Here is a 20,963-nt window from a genome sequence, read left to right as displayed (position 1 = left end):
AAAGAAAAAGATACAGATTTAATCTCTCAATCTATTTCTGTTTAGTAAGATGAAAAAAGCAATCACATCACAACCTACTATGTCAAAATAGCCAGGGGGAAAAAGAAAGGAAACTCAATATACCGTAGATAAATCGTAAATAATAATTAAACTTCGCCGTCCTCTTTTTTTCATCGTCCGTTAATTTGAAGAACACTTTGTCACAATATCGAGTCACTTCCACTGGTACTCACTTTATAACTTGATTGATAGAATTCGATAACTACCAAAGTATTAGACAGATATGACATTGATCACCACTCCTCTATCACTCAGTCATATTTATCCCGGTCATACAAGCCGAGTAGATCAATTATAACTACTTAGACCATGAAGCCGGGTAATAAGGCATAGAACCCTTCAGAGAGAATCAGTTCTCTCAAGATTCTAAGTACGCCTCGTTGATGTGCATCAAATAGCATGAAACCTAGTTGAACCAAGATTTCCTGCTAACTACGTAACAAGAAAGTCATTTTGAAACAATGTAGAGTATTTTCCTGTTAGAAAAAAACCCGATATAATATTCATACAATACTTGCTACTGAATAAGTGAGAATCAACTAAATAAATTAAATATATATTTTCTTATATCAACTTAGATGAATTTTTGTCTGGATCGTGGTTTCATTTGTACAATTGAGTTATTTATGGGTTGGAATAAACACAATCATCTTTATATGAACTATGCAAAGCTAATAACCTCACTGAAATTAACCCCTATGTTGAGAAATGATGATTTATTACTTACTTACGCCTGTTACTCCCAATGGAGCAAAGGTCACCGACTAGCATTCTCCAAACCACTCTGTCCTGGGCCTTCCTTTCTAGTTCTATCCAATTGTTGTTCATTCATTTCATATCTTTCTCCATTTTTCGGCGTAATGTGTTATTTGGTCTTCCTTTTCTCCTTTGGCCTTGAGGATTCAAGGCGAAAGCTTGTCTTGTGACGCAGATGGGTGCTTTCCTCAATGTGTGTCCTAACCACTTCCAGCGATTCTATATGGTTTCTTCCTCCGCTGGAATCTGGTTTGTTCTCTCCCACAGTAGATTATTGCTAATAGTGTCTGGCCAACGGATCCGAAGTATTTTGCGTAGACGACTGTTAATAAACACTTGTATGCTCTGGATGATGGCCTTTGTAGTTCTTCAGGCTTCCGCCACATATTGATTATTATCCCTAATATCTCACATAGTCAACTTCAGTCAAAATATGATGAAACGTCACCCTTATCCGACGTTACCTACTAATTATTGTATAATCAGAAAGGATTTTACCTCAACAAGTCAAGAGCTCTCATTATAACTGGAAAGTAGCCAATAGCGGAATCATTAATTCGACTTACGTCCGATTTGGAGCTCGTTAGTTGGATAAACCTGCTACCGAGTTTTGCTATTCATATTGATTAGAAATCGGTATCCTTTGTTTCAGACATTACCAATGAGTTACGGAGGCTAGATAACATCAATAACGAATCTTCGTGCGAACATTAAAACTGAGATATATGTTCATCCAGCTGATGAGTTTCATAAAGGACAAAGGTCAAGCTCATAATTCTACAACTATCTACTCACTAACAAACCCTTAAAAATCAAATGTTTACAGATTCTCTCCAAGATTCCAAGGAACCCACTCTAAAATACCAGCCAATAGTTAGCATAACTAAAATGATTTTGTGAAATATTCAAATGAATTCATTTTATAACAGTGTTCATCAAACCTTAATGTCAACGAGAGATATATAGGAAATCTCCATATTTATCAGGGAATTTTTAATCATAGAATGAAACAACTGTCAAATATAAATCCACTTGTTATTTTTTACTTGAATCTCCCTATTGATATTGAGGACCGCAATTGATCCGTCTCTTATTGGTATATGTGTATACTGTGCACATTGTCTCGATATTGCCTTAATTCACAACCATTATAAGTACAGATGGACAGTGACTAGAAGTGGAATCCAGGACACACGTTTCGTCCTACTTGGAACTCGTCAGCTGGATGTACCTGCATCCCAGAGTTTTATGTATTTATTTATTTGAACACATAAATACTGGTACAAGAAGGCACCAGATACATATGTGCAACATAAATCTCATTTGATTTGTGTGAGGGCTGTGATACTGCCCAGGTGCCTAAATCGAAGCAGGTGGTTTCCTTACGGAGCCATACCTGGAGCCTTCGACCTAGAGGTCAAATCCAAAACGCAGTAGAGCATCGCAAGGAGATGCAGTTCCATGGTAGCCGGCGACCAACTAATGGTTCATACGCCATTTGTTCCCCCAGGGTACTGAAGCCCATGTGTACCATTGGTTTGGAATCAGGGTTTTCTAACTCCCCTATGGGGATTCTCCGTGTCCATTAACCCGGTTAAAGTGTCGGACATTTGCTCTTCGTTCTCCCAATTTCGTAAAAAACACCCCCGCCACGATAATGCAGTGAGTAGGACTCCCCTGGCAGAGGCTGTATACGCGTGGCCATATGAGAGCATTTTGAGAGGGAGGGCGGACTCTCCTCACTCTCGGGGAGAGTTGGTGTTCACTCTAGGACTCGAACCCAGTACTATTCACTTCAAACGTTATCACATTATCCATTTAGCTACTGAGTCAAATATTCTTTCTAACTTTCGAAAAATTTCTACAAAAACTACTTCATCATAAAAATGAATTAAAAGTAAATAAGCGAAATTTTAACTGTATTATATATGCATAAGATTTTTAGTTAACATAAAATATTACTAAAGATTAGTTATTGTTTTTAAACAATTCCTGTTTGTCTATTTTCTTAATTTTAAATTTAATAATAAAAAAGTTCAATATGAAGATTAATTTCTACTTAATCAAAATTCAGTAGTAATTCACTAGTCTACTAACAGTGAAAAAGAAAAAAAAGAAATAGAATACACGATTTTGTACAGTTTCAGATGAATTAAATAGAGAAAAAAGGTTACTTAGTTAGTTCGCCAACCTTCATTTTATCCGTCACGTTTGTTTTGTTGTTGTTGTTGCTTTTTATCCTCCATTGTTTGTCTTGCCTATTGAAATTATATCAGTTTATTTCCAAAATCTACATTAAAATTACTAGTTCATTTATTTAAGTAAATTTTCTTTTAATCTTCCATTTTAAATCACAACATGAGGTAAGAAGGCAAATAATTAAGAAAAAAGTGAAAATTAAGAATTTTTAGCGATAAGTAATAAAAACTATAGAAATGTAATTGATCAGTTTCCTATTGGTATATGTGTACATTGTAAGTATTGCCTCGATATTACCCTAATTCACCCGGCACCTGGGACGCTTAACACCTGTTCTCCATCTACATCCAATGTCCGGTCTGCAGCCGCACGCCCCACCGCTCCTCTCCGTCGACAGCACCCGCTACAGTCAACCCCATCCCGCCAGAAAACTCCACTCGACGCCACCCCAACACCAGATTGCCCCAAATAGCACCTAAGCTCCAGGCACGCAACGGCGTTCGCAGAAGATCACCTCTTCCCTCTTCTGACTGGCAGCGACACCAAATGTAGTGAACAGAACACCAGTGGGGACAATCGAATGTATTTAACACAAAATTACAGGACTTGTTAACAAAATCTAACAATCATAAAGTAAATGCTTAATTTGTAAAATGCCCACCAATTGTCTAAAAATGACTCAGACTTCATTGTTCTTGCATTTTTATACAAATTGAATCCTTTTTCCATTCCTTACTGTTCAATCCTCTCGTCCCTCTGCTGCCAGATCTTCTGTCCACGATTAACATCATATACTACTTATAAGTAGCACACACCACACCTGCATCTCAGAGTTAATGTTCTTCCTGAGACTCGAATCCAGTACTGCTCGCTTCAAACGCTATTGTGTTATCTTTTCTTATAATGCTTGTGAATTAAGGCAATATAGAGACAATCCTCACAGTATGCACATATGCCAACAACAGACTGATCAATTGCAGTCCTGAATAACAGTGGGAAGATTCAAGTAAACAATACCAAGTGAATTTAAACTCTACCCCATTGCACAATCAAGTGGCTATCAGGAATCAGTAGCTAAGTGGATAGCGCGATGGCGTTTGAAGCGGACGGTATTGGATCTGATTCCCAGAGTGAACATCAACTCTGTGATGCACGTACATTCAACCGATGAGTCCAAATTAGGACGAAACGCGCGTTCTGGATTCCACTGCTAGCCACTATCCATCTTTGCTTATAATGTTATTTTAAACGTTTTATTTATTTATTTAATTAAATTGTTTTCTTTCCACAAGAATATGAGTTTAATAGTTAATCATTTATTTCAGTCACTGATAGAAAAGATGAATTATGAATTTGTAGAAATATCGTATAATTTAGAATCGATTTTCATCATCATTTGAAGTCAGCTGAAGAAAAAACTATTGAAAATCATGGAATTTACATGAATTATATCGTTTTGTTTTGAAACTCCTCAATAGCTCTTATTTACATTTTTCAAACCAAAACGAATTAAATACTATCGGGTTTTATGGTGTAAAAGTATAAAATACAATCAGCAAAAGGAAAACTTCTCAATGATCTGTTCCCGGTGTGACCTTAGAATTTTTTATTTGTCTACGCAGTTTTTCAGAAAACTGATCATGGCATTGGCCAATTCAAGCTTGACAGGAAATTATCGAAATCCAGTTAATTAATCAATTATGGCGAAATTATTACTGGTCTTTGCATAAGGGAAGGAGCACATTGCGTCACTGAAGAAGAATTATTGACAATTCTGCAAAGAGAAGTTCCTTATCTATAAATAGTTGGAACTACTTAGATCATGTTTTCAATTTGAATCGGTTTACTACAAACAGGATACAAGTCTAATGAACTGTCGTCTTCGACTATAATCTCATATGGCATCTTGCATGCTCACAAGTAAAAAACCACACATTTGAACTAAGCAGCCAACAACTATTTTTCCGTCAGTCACATACATGGCTTTTGAATTCCAATATATTCGCCTCTCATTTTAAAATAATGATAGATCATATAGAAAACTTACCAAGAATTGTAGTATTTCTGTTTAAGTTTTCCAGTATTTAACGTTATAATAATTTGTAAGCTTTTGACAATGGTACGTTAGCATATACAGTTAACATCCATAACCCTCTAGTCTAGAAAAATCTAAAGACGGTATCTCAGTTGCAATATTTGTACAGTCCAAAAATAGGTGACGCAAATGTTTGATCAGGCTGTCATTAAGGACCGCAATCATTTGTTATTCAGTGGTTATCTATAAAATAGATTCTCGAAAATCTACAGCATAATTTTAATTAACGCAATTCACTCATATTGAGGTGGAAGTTATCATAGATGAATTGAGATTCTAAATCATTGATCTAAAAGGAACGTTTCGTTATGAGCACTGAAATTTCTGTATTTGATCAGATGTGTCTTCAATTAATCTACCATGTTGACTGTTAAACAAACTCGATACAAAAGAAAATATTTTTAAATTTTTGGATAAATCACTCAGTATTTAACATGACAGGGTATTTTGAAGATTGTTGAACTGATTTTGAAAACAAAGGCGTCCTTAAAGCTGCCTCTTCTTAACGGTGCTTATTCATGACTTCACCAATAATCCAAATTACTTTGTATTTTTAAATTCACTTAACTGATCATCTGATATGACGTAAATGTGTAAAGTAAATAGAAATTGATTCACAATTGACTGATTACTGGGTGGTGGTCAGTGCCATGTGTGTCAAGTCCTTATTAGTGCAGGTCGAATGCTATCGACCATGTTGCAATGTGGCCACCAGTCTAGGTGACTCGACACTGCGTGCACTATGTTGAGATTAGATGGTGGTTGGAGGTAGTCGACAAGAAACCCTGGACTCGGTTTTCGTGCCCCTTGGCGCTCATCAGCAAGGGGTACCTGCTATCTTGTGGCGACAGGTGCTCCCTGATGGATTCGATGTCGAGTCACCTAGACTAGTGGCCACATTGTAACTTGGTCGATAGCATTCGATCTGCATTAATACGGACTTGACACACATGATATTGATAACCACTTAGTGGCACGAAACCCGGGTTTAGGGTTTCCTGTCGACTTCCTCCAACCACCATTCTAAATACAAATTGATTCTTTTAGACACAGTTTTGAAATTCATATTAAAATCAATAATAATAATAATAATCTTTGATTGCTGCATCCTTATCAGAACTTTAATATTGCGTATAAAAAGTAACTTCGTAAGCAAAACTTTTATTCCTATGTTTATTTAACCATGAAATGTGTTGTTTGATAGACATTTATAATTAGTAATATATGCATTTCAGAATAATTATTATAAAAACCAATTAGTAACAAAAAAATAGTTGAATGACATTCATCATTTCTCCGCAAAAATATAATAAGTAATTTCTTAATGATTTAAATTTAGTTTTTAAACAAATAACAAATAACTCAGATGAATAGTTGTGCACAAAACTAACGTAAACATAATTTACTAGTGTTAGGTTTCACCTCTTCCCTTAGGAAACTTTTTTAAAATAAATTATTTTGGTCATTTTCTTGTATAGTAACTAGCTTAACTAATACAATTAAAACCACAACAAGTCGATAATTTTGCTGGCTTAGCTTCATTTGATTCATGATCTCAATCATTAAAATTACTATAATATTCACAAAAAACCCCCTTCTGATATAAATCGATAATTATTTTTCTATATCATTAAACAATTCGCTGTCAACAGAATTTATCTCAATTGTTCAGTAACAAAAAAGGGAAATTTATTATATAGTTAGAAAATTTGCATAAAATTTATAGATGATGTATTCATTCATTTGAGAGATTTTAAATTCATGAATTAAAAATTTAAGTATCTTGAACAATATAATAGTGATGGGTATATAGTTAACGGTGGAATCCAAAATAAGGGTTTCAACCCATTTAGGAAATGTCAAAAGAAGCCAAAGTTACTGGGTTTGAGTCTCAGTGATGATATCAACATCGAGATGTAGGTTGACCGAGACGATGAGTCATGAGTTGGATAAAATCCGAATCTTGACAGTCCGCTTCTAGCTACACACCAAATTTACAGAACACTTGTAGCTCTGAGCATCAACAATAGGGAATAATAATAAACTGTCAAAAATTAAGTACGTGATTGTTGGAAGATTTGTGAATGGGAAAATCATGAATTAGTATGTGTTAATTTAAGCCTTACTTAATGAACAGTTATTTTATGGTTATTAAGAGTAGAAGATACTCGTAAGCTACTAGAATTTGACCACTGATGACTTAGAAATATTACTTGCACCTGCTGGGATCACCTAGTAAGTAATAGCGAGGTTAGACGCACGGTATTAGGGAATGATGGTAAATCAGTTGATTAGGTTGTGAATCTTCATCGACTGAGATGGTCGGATCAAGTGTTACGAATGCCTGAACACTGATTACCACAACGCGCAATGCTAACCAGTGTTGGGGACGGTTGGAAGAAAGTTAGAGGCGGCCAAACCAAAACGTGGCATCAGTGCTTGAAGTCACTAACTTCTAGTCTGAGCTATGTTGGTAGATGCAGACTACTTGGTTGGGGTCCACGTGACTGTCGTAACCAATGGCTGGAGACTCTTGGTGACATGGCTCAGGATCGATCACGATGATGTAGATGCATACATTCTTTGTCTTCCTTTAAACTATGAGGTTAAAATCGCTTCATATCTTTCTTTCAACGAACTAATTCTTTCTTTCTGTGCTATGACCTTATATATAATCTTTCTTCTATAAAGTACCATCATTGAATTAACTACTTCTATGAATCAAGTGTTAAACTTGTTGTGTTAATGAGATATGGAAACTTGGACCGATACATATATGTGCCTGGTCCTATAGTGTAGCTGACTGACTGACTGACACTTTTTAAGGCTATAACTCTATGTTATAAAATGACGCATTTATAAATTAAAAGTCAGTTATCTATTAATCCGTTACTCAGTTTTGTATCAATTTAATACGGTTCTAAATAATTACTTATTGAGATTGATATATTGTGATGCATTTTAGTAGGCTTTGATTAGCTGTCATATTTGCTGATCATAGAAATACTAGTAGAATTCATTCCAATCTAAAATTCAGACTCTTTCATCTTCATACATTTGAATAGCTTAACAAGTGTCAAACATGTTTCGATTTAACAACAAATATACTTAGTGTTATATTTCGAAATAGCATATTTACTAGTAACTTTCTACCCAATGGTTCAGTCAGTCAGCTACAACGTAGGACCAGGCACTCAAGACCACTGTACCTAATGGTTAATTTACTTGAAACTATCAAGTTCAATCTTGGCACTGATACTTACAAATTCAATATTACGATCTTTTATTTCACTTACATAATCACATGAGTTGAGCCTCAACATAAAATAGTATTTGTGACCATTCATTTACACTTCTATTTTTATGAATGGAGGTTTACGAATGTAGGAATTAGTATGACTTACCGATGTTGTGAATGAATACAGAAACAATAGAAGTGGATTTATTCTTAATAAAATAGAAACACTATAACATTGATAAGTGCATACTATTTTCTGAAGGAGTGGATCCTACTCATAGGTTGTCGGTAGGCATTTTGATTTCAACCAATCGATTTTACTGAATATACACTTGGTCAGAATGACGAATTGATAGTTACCGATAGATATCTGGCTAAGGACGTTGAAAACTGGAACTGTAATTTTGTATATGGTTTTCTTTTAGATTATCAACGTAATAAAGTAATACACTCTGCGCTAAATGAATGCTTTCGGTTTTGTAAATGCTCTTCAGGCAGTAGTATTTTTTCCATGTAAATATGAGTTTAAAATACATACAAGATGCAAATACTACTAATAAGTAACATTAAAAGACAAGTTCGATTTAATGTCTCAATGGGAATATTTAATAATATGTAATCATTTTTACAGTGTTCTTCAATGCTGAGTTGTCAGCTTATTTTAAATGTCATTAGTCAGTTTGCCTACATAATAAACTAGATAATTTATGCTTATCATTTTTTTCTTTCAGATAGTCATTTGAATCCTACACGTTCTTCATTATCTCTTCAATTAGAAAATGGGTCATTTTTAACAAGTGACACTTGTATAGATCACATACAATTAGATGATTTGGTAGCACCAACGGTAGGTTTTTTTATGAGGGACTTTTTTCTTTGATTTCTGTGGTTATTTATTACTAGTTAGAATCCTTGAAAAATTATCTGTCCGAAACTGAAGTAAAATATATAGTCGTGTTATGCGACTGATGATAAATAAATATAAATCTGGGATAGATTCAGAAATGCGGACCATCGCATTCAATAACTCAAAAATCTAAAAAATAATCTATTCTGTATGAGTCATGTTCGGTCTGGACTCTATCTTTAGTGAGGTCATAGGTATAAACCGGTGATGAGTCATATAACTAAAAGAAAGTTTTTCAGTAGGGCAGATAACATCGTTTATTGGCCTTTCTAGATGCGACACGTTGGGTTTTACATTATAAGTGTGAAATGTGGTCTTTGGAACTAGAGGACGTCCATGAATATCATGGATAATACTTTTGAACTAATATTAAAATTGAAAATTTTCCCTTTTTGCAGTGATGTATTCCGGTAACTTCAGCTGATATGCATTTGTGCCAGGTTCTTGCACTGTTTATGATAGGTTACTAGTTCCTGTTGAAAGATTTCATCGTAGGCTTATTTATGTATTATGGGATAGTCAAATGAGGAACACTGAAATTAAGAGTAGATTGTGAGCTTAAGGTATTTGATCAGGCTATCAATCTTCCTTAACCGAGGTGTCTCAACCATTTCTTACTTCAACAAAGTAATATTTACCCACATTTGCAACTAACTAATACCTACTGAGTTTCCGTAAATAAATTAACTACTCACTTAAATTATTTGAATGAATAGTGTTCTGAAGACTAATATACATATTTATCTGTTTTACCATTGATTTTACAAAACGAATTTGAACTACTAAAGAGTGAGCGATGATTAATGGCTTTGCTGAGGAAGCCTTGAACTCCGGTTTAATTAAATAAGTTAAATGACTTCCAATTCACCGAATCTTCTTTACAATTTAAATTGTTGGAGATATCTGTGTTGAAAGGTACTTGGAGTTATGTTTGAACATAATTTTTTACGTTGATAATGATCGATTAGGCTTATGTAAGCAACAACAGGCTGATTATCATGATTTGACCTGTGAGATATTATTGATTGTCTTAAAATTTATTCTGTTTAGATATCTGTAAACATTAGGAAACGGTTGAAGAAGTCATCAGGACTATTTTAGTTTCTCTATGAAATCAGTTAAGCACTTTTTTATTCAAAAATTCAAATTGAAGCTCAGTCTTGCTTGAGCTCAATGAAATATTTCCTGATAAATAATTTATCTACTCCATTCGTTGGCTTGGAGTTGTCAAATTGATGAAATATAGCTGACTCAAATCAGTTGCTCTTATTAAACGCGGCCTTTATTATGGGGCCCGTTTATTGATCGTTTGTTGACTGGTGTACAAAGGTCATCAAATGTTGTTGGTTGTTGTTTTGAATCATATATTAATCCAAACAATAAAGCTCTTACATCATTATAGCTATTCAAAATAATTTTCTTCAATCATTTCTTTCTTATGTACAATAAAAAATATAGGTCGTATTTTTCCGTTCAATTGATACTCGTGCATGTTCAACCTATAAGAAATAAGTAAAAAGCAATAGATGTTTACTAAACGCGAAATTCTTCTTTGCCAGTATTCGTATATTTATTTAAATAACGTTTTAGTCACATATTTAGTGTAAAATAAATCTGTCCAAAATAATTTAATCAAGTGTTTTGTTCAGGTATCTCAAGCGATCATCTGAGATTCACTTGTGACACGCCTTATGTTTCAATAATTACAAACTAGACATAATTTTGAAGAGCTTTGAAAGTCTCTAATGAACTTATAGTGGTCGCATTTTGTTGTATCCCGATAAGAATAATGAGTGGTAATTTTTTGGGATCTATTTATGGACCAATACTGTGCGTATATTTTTATCGTATAATTGTTAAATAACTAAACTATTTGTATTTATGTCTCTCTTATTATAAACTTTATTTTAACCTATGAACCGTTATTATACGACTTTCCATTCTTGAATTATTTCCTGTCTATTAATCACTACCTCCCACGTTCACAGCCACATTTGGCTAAATCTTGTACAAATGATACGTTCTATTTTATGGTACGATTTGGTCTGCTTGATTGGTATATAAACACAGTATGTTTGAAATACATGATTCATATCGCAGAGGCTGAGACTTGTATTCTGGACTTAACTGACTGGGCTAGGCGGAAAGCAGGGCCAATCAGAACTCTAGGCTGCTCATACGGGTTTACGCGTCATTGATCCGGTCGATAAGTCACTGCTCTTTAATTGGCGGTCACAAGACATAACACATTTATAACAAATCCATGCTTATATTCAGTTCTAAGATGTTAACTTATCTTCAGTGTTGGTTTATCAAACGTAGCTGATGTTAAATACTATGCATTCCATCTTTGTTACTTATATTCCATTTGTTATCAGTAATATTATAAAAGCGATGAGGGTAATTGGTGCATTTGCCAAGGATAGAATTATATGCTTGGTGTTACGCTATACGGTTTGTGTGAATTTCAGAGGTACCAACTGGTTGGCTAATCTAAAGTAATTAGTTGCTTATTTAAAATGTGGGTACCTTAAAACTGGGTAAAAGCTCCAAGTGACTGTTCACTACAACCTTTTCTATAAATAAACATTTGAACGTATCTGCATTATAAGGAAATAATTTATCCTCAGTACTTCAGCGTTATTTTTCAATCTATCTCTGCATATTATTATTTCCATTTAGCATGATTGTTCCTGTTTTAAACTACCTCCAATACGATTAAAAACAAGGAAATTACATCATCGTCATAAAGACAGTCAGTCCGGTGAAAAACTAGATTCTATTTACTCTAGATCTAGTTTACCGAATAATCAAATTGCAATTAATACAAGTACAGGAAAACCACAGCAACGAACACAATCAATCTACCAGCCAAATGAATTAAATAATGACACAACACAACAATTGTCTCAACAGAATGCAACTAATAAACTCAGTATATCTTCAATTAAATTAGAAGTTCCCGTATTACCTTTTGCAAATCAAACACAGGATAATATACAACAGATTAATCAAAATAAACTTCAATGGGCAGTAAAACGTTTGTACAAAAAACATGACTGGAAAATTATTGGAACACATAAAAAGCATACCGAACAATTGAAACATTTATGTTGGCAAATTCTATGGTATTTTCTTACTACAGCATTCCTTAGTACATCATTTGTTTGTTTTATAGAATGCGTACCAAATATCTATGTTTACACTTACTGGGATAATTCAACTTTTCAGGTAAATCTTAGTTCTGAATTTGGTGATTTTATGTACACTTTCTATTATTGTGCAGTATGAACCAATTTGCGAATAGCAATGGACAAAAGTACTTTGTTAGCAAAACAAATTAATGACCCTAATAAAACTATTGTTCTCTATAAGATCTTAGTTCATATCTGCAATATTTTTGTCAACAATGTTTACATTGAGCCACCTGAGTTACCAGTGAATTTCTACTGAACAAATAATCCCAATTCTCCTGTTTTATGTGCAAGAACCAGTAACAACTCTGGATTCAATACTTCCTGCTAATTTCTTCCAGCTTACATGAAGTAAAATAAAATATACTATAATATCAATAATATACTATAATATATAACCTAGCTAAGTGATTACAAAGAAACTGGAAGTACCTTATCAGCTCTAAAAACTGGACAACATGACTTTGGTTTCTGTTTACCGATCGATTAGTGTCAAAGGATGTTTGATTGAGGCTATTACTTACGCTTTTTATTATAAATGTATTCAGACTGAATCAAAACTACAATACAATCTATGCCTTGTAAATAACAGTGTGATTTATTGATAATCACATTCCAAATGATGCTTAGGTACTCTCATAAGTATTCCACTTTTCTAAACTAATATCTTAAAATTGCCAGATTATGTATCTGTACGTCGTACATCATGAAGCTAATTAACGTAACCATGAACATTTCAAATCGACATGCCAACGGAATTATATGAGTTACAGGTAATGACCTTATATATGTAAAAATTATCCCTGGTAATTATTGACTAATATTTTTAGTTAATATCTAATGAATTAAGAACTTTTACTGTATTTATGCAGTTTGTCTTTTATAAACGATTCGTAGCCAAAGTAATTGCTGAAATGACCTTACTGAGGTAAACAAAACACTTTCATAACTGGTCATCAGTTATAACAAACATTAGTCATTATCGTCAAAAAAGACTAAACCTATCAAATCTAAATGGCGTCGTTTGATAACTGAATAAGTATAAATTATTCTCTAAACCAACTATAAAAATGAAATGGGAGAAAATGTTAGTAATAAAAAAAACAATTATTTATTGAGTAGTATTCAGCAATGTAGAATATATCATAACATCGAAGGGGTATTCATTATAAAACCACATTAATCGAAGTCTCACGAAAAACAGAAAAATATTGAGCAGGTGTTTAACCCTGACCTGAGATTTTTTAACAGCGATGTTCCACGACACCACCAGTGATCAAAGCCAGGATCTTCAGGCCTTACGGTAAGTGGGTATCCCTTCAACCAGTAAGTTTGGAATTAATGGTTCATACTTTAGTCTTGAATCGTGAAAATAGTTAAACTATTGTTATCTAATTTGAGCATAGATATTACCTGTGAATTAATTTATTCTACACAAGCCCATTAACTAGACCCCAATTAGTCATTCATTACTAACTACCTTAGCGATGAATAATTAAAGTTTTAATCGTAAGCCATCAAAGAAGATGTTTAACCATGTTGGGGAGGATCCAGATAACACTAACGATATTGGACGATCGTCAAGGTATATTACAAATAAAAATAAAGAATGAAATGTGGATCGCCGCATCTCAACAATGCAGCTTAATAATTAAGCCATCACTATGGGACTTGATGGCTTTGAATCCAATTAATATCTTGGATTAAAGTGTTCATTTACAGAATGAAATGGCCGTTCGATATTCTCAGGTTTCTGATAGTGTCACCTAAAAGCTGAATTACGTTTACAAAATAACTACAGAAAGAATACTTTATAAACACATAAATATATTTAGCATGAGTTTCCAATTAAGTAAAACCTAATTTCAATCAGCTGTCAGTAAACTAAAGGATGTTTGTACCTGGCCATTGAATATAATTTGCATTTTATGAAGATTAAAAATCTGTGTTTGGACACAACCCTAAGTGATTCATTATATTGACTTTTTCTTATTCAGAAATACTTATGCAATAAATTTATAATGGATGAAAAAGCCATTACTAAAATTAGCTTAGTTATTAATACTGATTAAAAGATGAAAACTCTCATTCACAATACACTGAATACTAATTAGAATTATGCTATCATAAATACATCTCGATAACAATATTACATAATTTATATTCCTCTATATTAAACATGTTACGTCACTGCATATCTATCATAGTGAATGCATTTACAAATAAACCAACAAAGAACTGAGAAAACTTACTAAATTGATCAAGGTAAACTAGCATTAATCATTTATTTCATTTCAGTTAGTCTCATAATAATAAAATTATAAGAAGATGGTGATAAATGAACCTTGTTTCTATCGATTAATTTATTTCAATAACAAGACGTAGATATACCATGATGATGAATATAAACATACATAAAAGCAATTTAAAATAAATATTCAACTATTGAAATGACTATAATATCCACAAAACCCCTATCTGATTATAATCAACATATGCTCACTAATGACTGGCTTCAAGAGGTATTTCCTGGAGTTCTAATGAGAAGTCGTGACCAGTTGAGTTCAACCGGGTCTGTTGCGAGATAGTAACTCACTGATGACCATCGTGGATGTGTAGCTGAATTTCGTAGATTAGTTGAAGTTAGACATTAACACCGTTGGATGCTGGGACAGCTCAGTGGTTTGGTGGTTAGGCGCTGGCGCGCGAGACTGATAGGTCCTCGGTTCGAATCTCGACAAGAGGGGTCGTGAATCCGCATTGCTGACGAGTCCCACAATAGGAAGAAACGGCCATCCAGTGCTTCCAGATTTTTCATGGTGGTCTAGCTTCAATTGACTCATGATCGCAACTATTGCAGTCACTACAATCTCCACAAAACCCCTTCTGATGCTAAAAATAGTTTTTGACATTTCAAGTCTTCGATATGTGGTTAGCTTGGGTTAGTATGAAATCATGTCTAGTAAATAAAAATTAAGGCAAACGACCATAATTAATTAATTGCAAACCAATTAGACAATATTTCTATCTTTTATGGAGACATCTGTAGATGGTTTTCAAAAAAATAAATCGTTTTTTAGCTACAATTATAAAGAATTATAGTCGGTTCACTTAGATCCGAATAGATAAAAATGAGTGTTTACTACCCTGAGCAAGGGAATTGATATTTTCATCTAGGACATAAAATAGTACATGGTTGCCTTAGTTTTCAAAATGCAATTCCACCTTTTTAAAGGATTATTAGGTGTCCCTAATTGATAATGGTAATGTATATGACACTCGTAAATGGAACAAAACACAATACAAAATAGACTGTATTGAAGAGGTATTATATTGATGTAATAAATTTGAGGCTGATATTCTTCACAATATAGTCTTACGTTTTTCACTTTTCTCTCAATGCGAATCATGGATATGTGATGAATTTATAAACAGATGAAAATGTAGATCTTTACAACAGGACAAATATGGAATGATACATAACTAATAAACATGTTTCGATTGGAGACTGCCGTCACAGATATTCAACAGCTGGATAACATTTTTGAATCTAAGAACTGTAGCTGGTTCTTAAGTTTCAGTCTCAAGCTTTTTAACAATGAACAATCATGAACCTACAAAAGATCTAAAGTAAATATCATTTGTTGTTTAAAAGTAACCTGGTCAAAAATGGGGATATTTTGGTCTAGATCATAATTTGAGATCATTTTTTTATATAGCAAGATTCTAATCCAATAATGTTTCAGAAAAACGTAAATTTCATCAGAAAAATTAACACTATCCAATTATCGCTATTTTATTCAGACCTGACATACTACTAATGATAAAAAGTCAATGATTAACTGGGTTTTAAGACAAGTTATTCTATAAAAGTACAATGATTTATACTTACACACAAGTCATCTGTCTCACTATAAAAGGTTTATTATTATTATTATTATTATTATTATTATTATTGTTATTCATAATATTCTCATTGTCACTCAGGAACTTGTAAATCCTCCGTCATTGGCTTCTTATACTATATCATTTTGGTTAATTTTAATTTACCCGATATACCTCATTATCAATTTGTTATTCCGTTTGGAAGCATTTACAATCACTGAAATGATTATGTGAGTGTTAGACGTATTTTTACTGATTTTTTTGTTCTCTTTTTAAATCAACATGCTTTTTTCTTGGTATGTTGTCAGGACAAAGCTAAATGACAATGTCAAGCATGAGACAAACATAATCGGGGTCAATGAATGGCAGTTGTACGATATAGTGAACAGGTCGAAGTTAGAAGCACAAACCACTGAGTATTAACTCGCTAATCCAAAAATTACTTGCTCATCATGAGACCTTAAATTCTCAGTTTTAACCCTTGACTATGTAGTAGGTGCCTACTGCTAGTGAGTCTTTTAGCAGTACGAAAAAACTACCTAGTTCTTCCTGATATTCAGTGATTACCTATCTGGAATCAGTTCATGTTCTAACCTAAAAGCTGAACATTATTCACAAAACATCGTTTGTTGAGGATAATCGTGCACTCACTGGTAACGAACTTTAAGAGAAATTACCTAAGTAAAAAGGTATAACTGGTAGAGCATAACTATGCAATATGTGAAATAGGTTTCACTGATAATAATGAATGACGGTTCTGTGGAATCGCATGAATTACTTTGCCATCTTTTATATTGAGGATTTCAGTTGATCAGGCTTTATTGACATATATTCAACCTGAGTGGATTTAGTCAGTCATATCATTCAGTCACAAGTGTCTGTAGATATTTGAATTGTGACAATAATGGAATCCAGGATGTACGTTTCGTTATATTGGGTTACTTACTATCAACAACAGAAAATTACAAACTCTGACATACAATTTAAATGTTTGGAGCTTCACAGTAGTATAATCGTTACATTTTACACATAGTGATCTGTAAAAACAAAAACTTATTGTCTCATTAACAGAGGTGCTAAAAGTCAATCAAAATTTAAAGTAACGTAATGACTAAAGGGTAATATGAATGGACTAATGCATAGAAACGAGATATAGAAGGTCTATCCATTTGATCATGATCCTAACACCAATTCATAATTTGTCAGTTGTTGTTTCGTGACACATGTTCTCTTTTTCATCTTTCCATATTCTCTAAGTAGAAAGTTATCTTTCACATCTCTGTTTCCAATCTTATTTTCAAATATCTCAATTCATAGCTTTATCTTCTGTATAATCGTTAGGTGAGAAACCTTCATATCTCGTTTCTACATGTTATTTTATTCTTATTATCCATTGATTATTATGTTACTTTAAATTCTGACTTTTAGTACCTCTGTTAATCAGATATTAAGTTTTCGTTTTTATAGATGACTTCTGTGCAGCTCCAATAGATGAAATCGTCGAAAATAATAACATTTCCTTAACCGCGAACACTCCTTTTAACACTTACTAATTCCCGATAGTTTATTCTTCTCTATAAAGATCATTATCTGTAGCGTTTAATTGAATAATTTCTTTCTTTCACTCTTTCATTCTCTTCCTTTTACTTGATTAATTCAGGAATCATGCTATCATCGTAGCAAGTGACCAACCAAAAATTATGAAAATTATTGCTAGATGTAGTCTTTTATCAAGTTTATGGCAAATATTTATACACTGTTATATTCGCAGTTTAAGAATTATAACACCAATTGATTGTGCCGCTATCACAGCTGTACTCCCTTGTTTTTTATACTTATTATGCTGGATTATTGTACATAGACGATTTTGTGCTTTACGGGTAAGTTTTATCAGAAATTTTTATTTTACAATCAACTACGATGAATTTTATTAATGGAAAAATTGTGTTCTATATATCTAGTTATCTGGTTTACTGACATTACAAAGACAAACAAAACCACTGTAGTAAATAAAAATTAATCCATTGTGACTAATTTTGTGATGGATTTCACATGAATCTAGTGAGATGTTGAGTATCACTCAGTAAGCATTGAACATAAACATGTTAGTTTTGTGAGTGACTAGTCGTTTATTTATCAGCTCAGTGATAACGTCACAGACAGTGAAGCTTCGTGATGGGGAGGGGGGGGTTGGATTCTACAGAAAACATTAATTTGATCACTGGGATGCCTTGTTGATGAGTACCATCGAACATCAGGGTTTCCTGTAGACTACCTCCAACCACTTAACACTAAATCTGAAAATATTAAAATACAGATGCGCAAAAGTCGTTATGTTTACTACTAGACGTAGATAAATGCTTTGGGTTCAACACTACTTGGAGCTGTGGGTACCTAATAGTATAATAAAAAACTAAGCCGAAATATGTATTTAGAGTTTAATGATTTTTAATAATGTTCAACAGATGTCTCTAATGTACTAAAGAGATTTATGGAAAGTGAGAAATAACAAATAAATAAAAATTTGTAAGGGATTATATTTCGTGTTGTTGATGTCAGTGTGAGAGCCTTTGCAGTGAAGTTTAGCATTTGAATTTATAACCTATTAACTAAACAAGTGATACCTAAATTATCTGCACCAGATGACGTCGCAGCTTATCACCATTATGACTCGAAGTACAGGTGATGCAACAAGTTCTTGGAAATGGTTTATTTTAATAGTCAATAAGTTGATTTTAATCTATAATCCATGTTAACAGTGAGTTACCGACAAGTTCATAGTATTATTTATAGTAAACTAACAAATTAGTCTATCAGACACGTTTAACGGTGATGAATGTTTTTTGAATTAAGATCATGAAGCGATCGATGTTAGAGAACCATCGAAAACCTGGGACCACTGAACGGCCAATTCGTCGTATTATAGGGCTCCTCAGCAGTGGGCATTCACGATCCTGAGCGCGGAATTTGAACCCAGGACCTTCAGTCCGTGCGCGAACGTTCAACCTCTAGACCACTGAGCTGGCCGGCATCCAATGGTGTTAATATCTTACTACAATCAATCTTTACGAATGTAGCTTAGTACTTTATTTACCGCCTCTAAAAAAACAACAGCATAGGTCAGAAATGACTGAGGTATCTTTTAAATTATTTATTCTGCTTACTACGTGAGATGAGATCTACCCCTTAAGATTTAGATGTGAAACTTTTAATTCTCCAAAGATAATGCGATACCGTTATTCAATGACTTTGTGTTTGGTCTCTGGGAGTTAACTTATCAATTTCATTTGATTAGAAATGTTATTCTATAATAAAATAGTTGTGTAAATCTCTCTTATCAGAAAGCCATTTTTTTACAAAATTTAATCTCTTTGATGATTATTTACATAAAGAGTTCGAACCAATTTATTATATCTAAAATAGTATGTACTTTTTTATATGTATATTATTTTAGGTCATTGCATTCATTATGGCTTCCAGTGGGGTAATCTTGAATATATACAGTGATCAATTGGTAATGTGGTATAAATGTCTTACTAGTGTGTCGATAATTATCTTTTCATTATTTATAGTAAGTAATTGTCTATTTAATTTTGAAATTTTAATAAGACTCAACATGTTTTTCAGCTTTTATTTTGAAACCTTCCAGTTATCATAGAGTAATATACACTGACATGTCAATACTATAACTTACCAGTCATTTATGATAGTTCGAATGGCAAACTTTTCAGAGCCTTTCACGTATACTATCTAACATGACAGGTACGGATCAAACCCCATCAGGAAATATTCGTTTCATAGGATGGTGGATTACCTACGAAATTTGTATCCTGTAATTAACTCCGTTTTAAATGAGCTTAATTTGCTTAGCTTTGTGTCATATATTTTGAAAACAACTATATCAGTCTACTAGAAAAATGTTTCCTCTATAGCCAACGGCTCTTTCTTTTAATCTTCGTTCATTAAGTAGCTCTAAGTAAATAATTTGTCTTTCTTGAGTAACCGACAACCAGTCATGCTACTCATATCAATTTAGACAATCAATTGAAATCCGAAAGTAACAATACAATTTACCTTTGTTATCACATCTTCCAAGATTTTAAAAAATCATTTAGGAAAACAAATAAACGAAACGGCCGTCCAGTGCTTTCAGGTTTTCCATGATGATCTAGCTTCAATTGATTTATGATTTCAACTGTTAAAATAAATATTTATCATAGTGAATCTTTAACACACTGTATACTAATTCTTACCTTTTAGTAACTAACAGATTTTCACAATTAAAAATGATTTTAACGAGGAACGTTATAATCAATAATTTTTGATAGATGATCAATAAAATTTACCAATTAGTGAATTGATTAAAATTTTCCCAAACGGTAGTTGATTTTTGTTATTTTATTTAAAATCTCATTTGATGTGTACATTTTTATATTCGTTTACTTGACAGATTTTTGATAAATTAATTAAAGCTGAAGTTGGTTATTTATCATAGATGGATACATAAAGATGAATGGTCACTATACCATTTTTTTGAATAAGAAAAACTGACTTCCTTAAAATTCGTAAACTAATTACCACATGTCATGTATGAAATAGTTTTTGTTTTTTAATATGGTAAACTGTTTG

The 20,963-nt window shown here is 33.0% G+C and overlaps 1 protein-coding gene across 1 annotated transcript in view; it reads left to right on the top strand.

Annotated features, from left to right (window-relative positions):
- Positions 1-20,963, top strand: part of MS3_00009559 (uncharacterized protein) — a 48,374-nt gene that overhangs the window by 14,237 nt on the left and 13,174 nt on the right. The window contains exons 2-6 of the mRNA XM_051217932.1: positions 9,080-9,195; positions 11,938-12,486; positions 16,437-16,564; positions 17,995-18,214; positions 19,789-19,905. Coding sequence (XP_051064368.1) covers positions 9,080-9,195; positions 11,938-12,486; positions 16,437-16,564; positions 17,995-18,214; positions 19,789-19,905 — 1,130 coding nt within the window. The remainder of the gene's footprint in view (positions 1-9,079; positions 9,196-11,937; positions 12,487-16,436; positions 16,565-17,994; positions 18,215-19,788; positions 19,906-20,963) is intronic.

Source organism: Schistosoma haematobium, chromosome 7 (assembly GCF_000699445.3).
Source record: "Schistosoma haematobium chromosome 7, whole genome shotgun sequence".
Classification (NCBI taxonomy): domain Eukaryota; kingdom Metazoa; phylum Platyhelminthes; class Trematoda; order Strigeidida; family Schistosomatidae; genus Schistosoma; species Schistosoma haematobium.
Note: the sequence above shows the minus strand (reverse complement) of the source record. Positions and strands in the feature narration are given on the sequence as shown.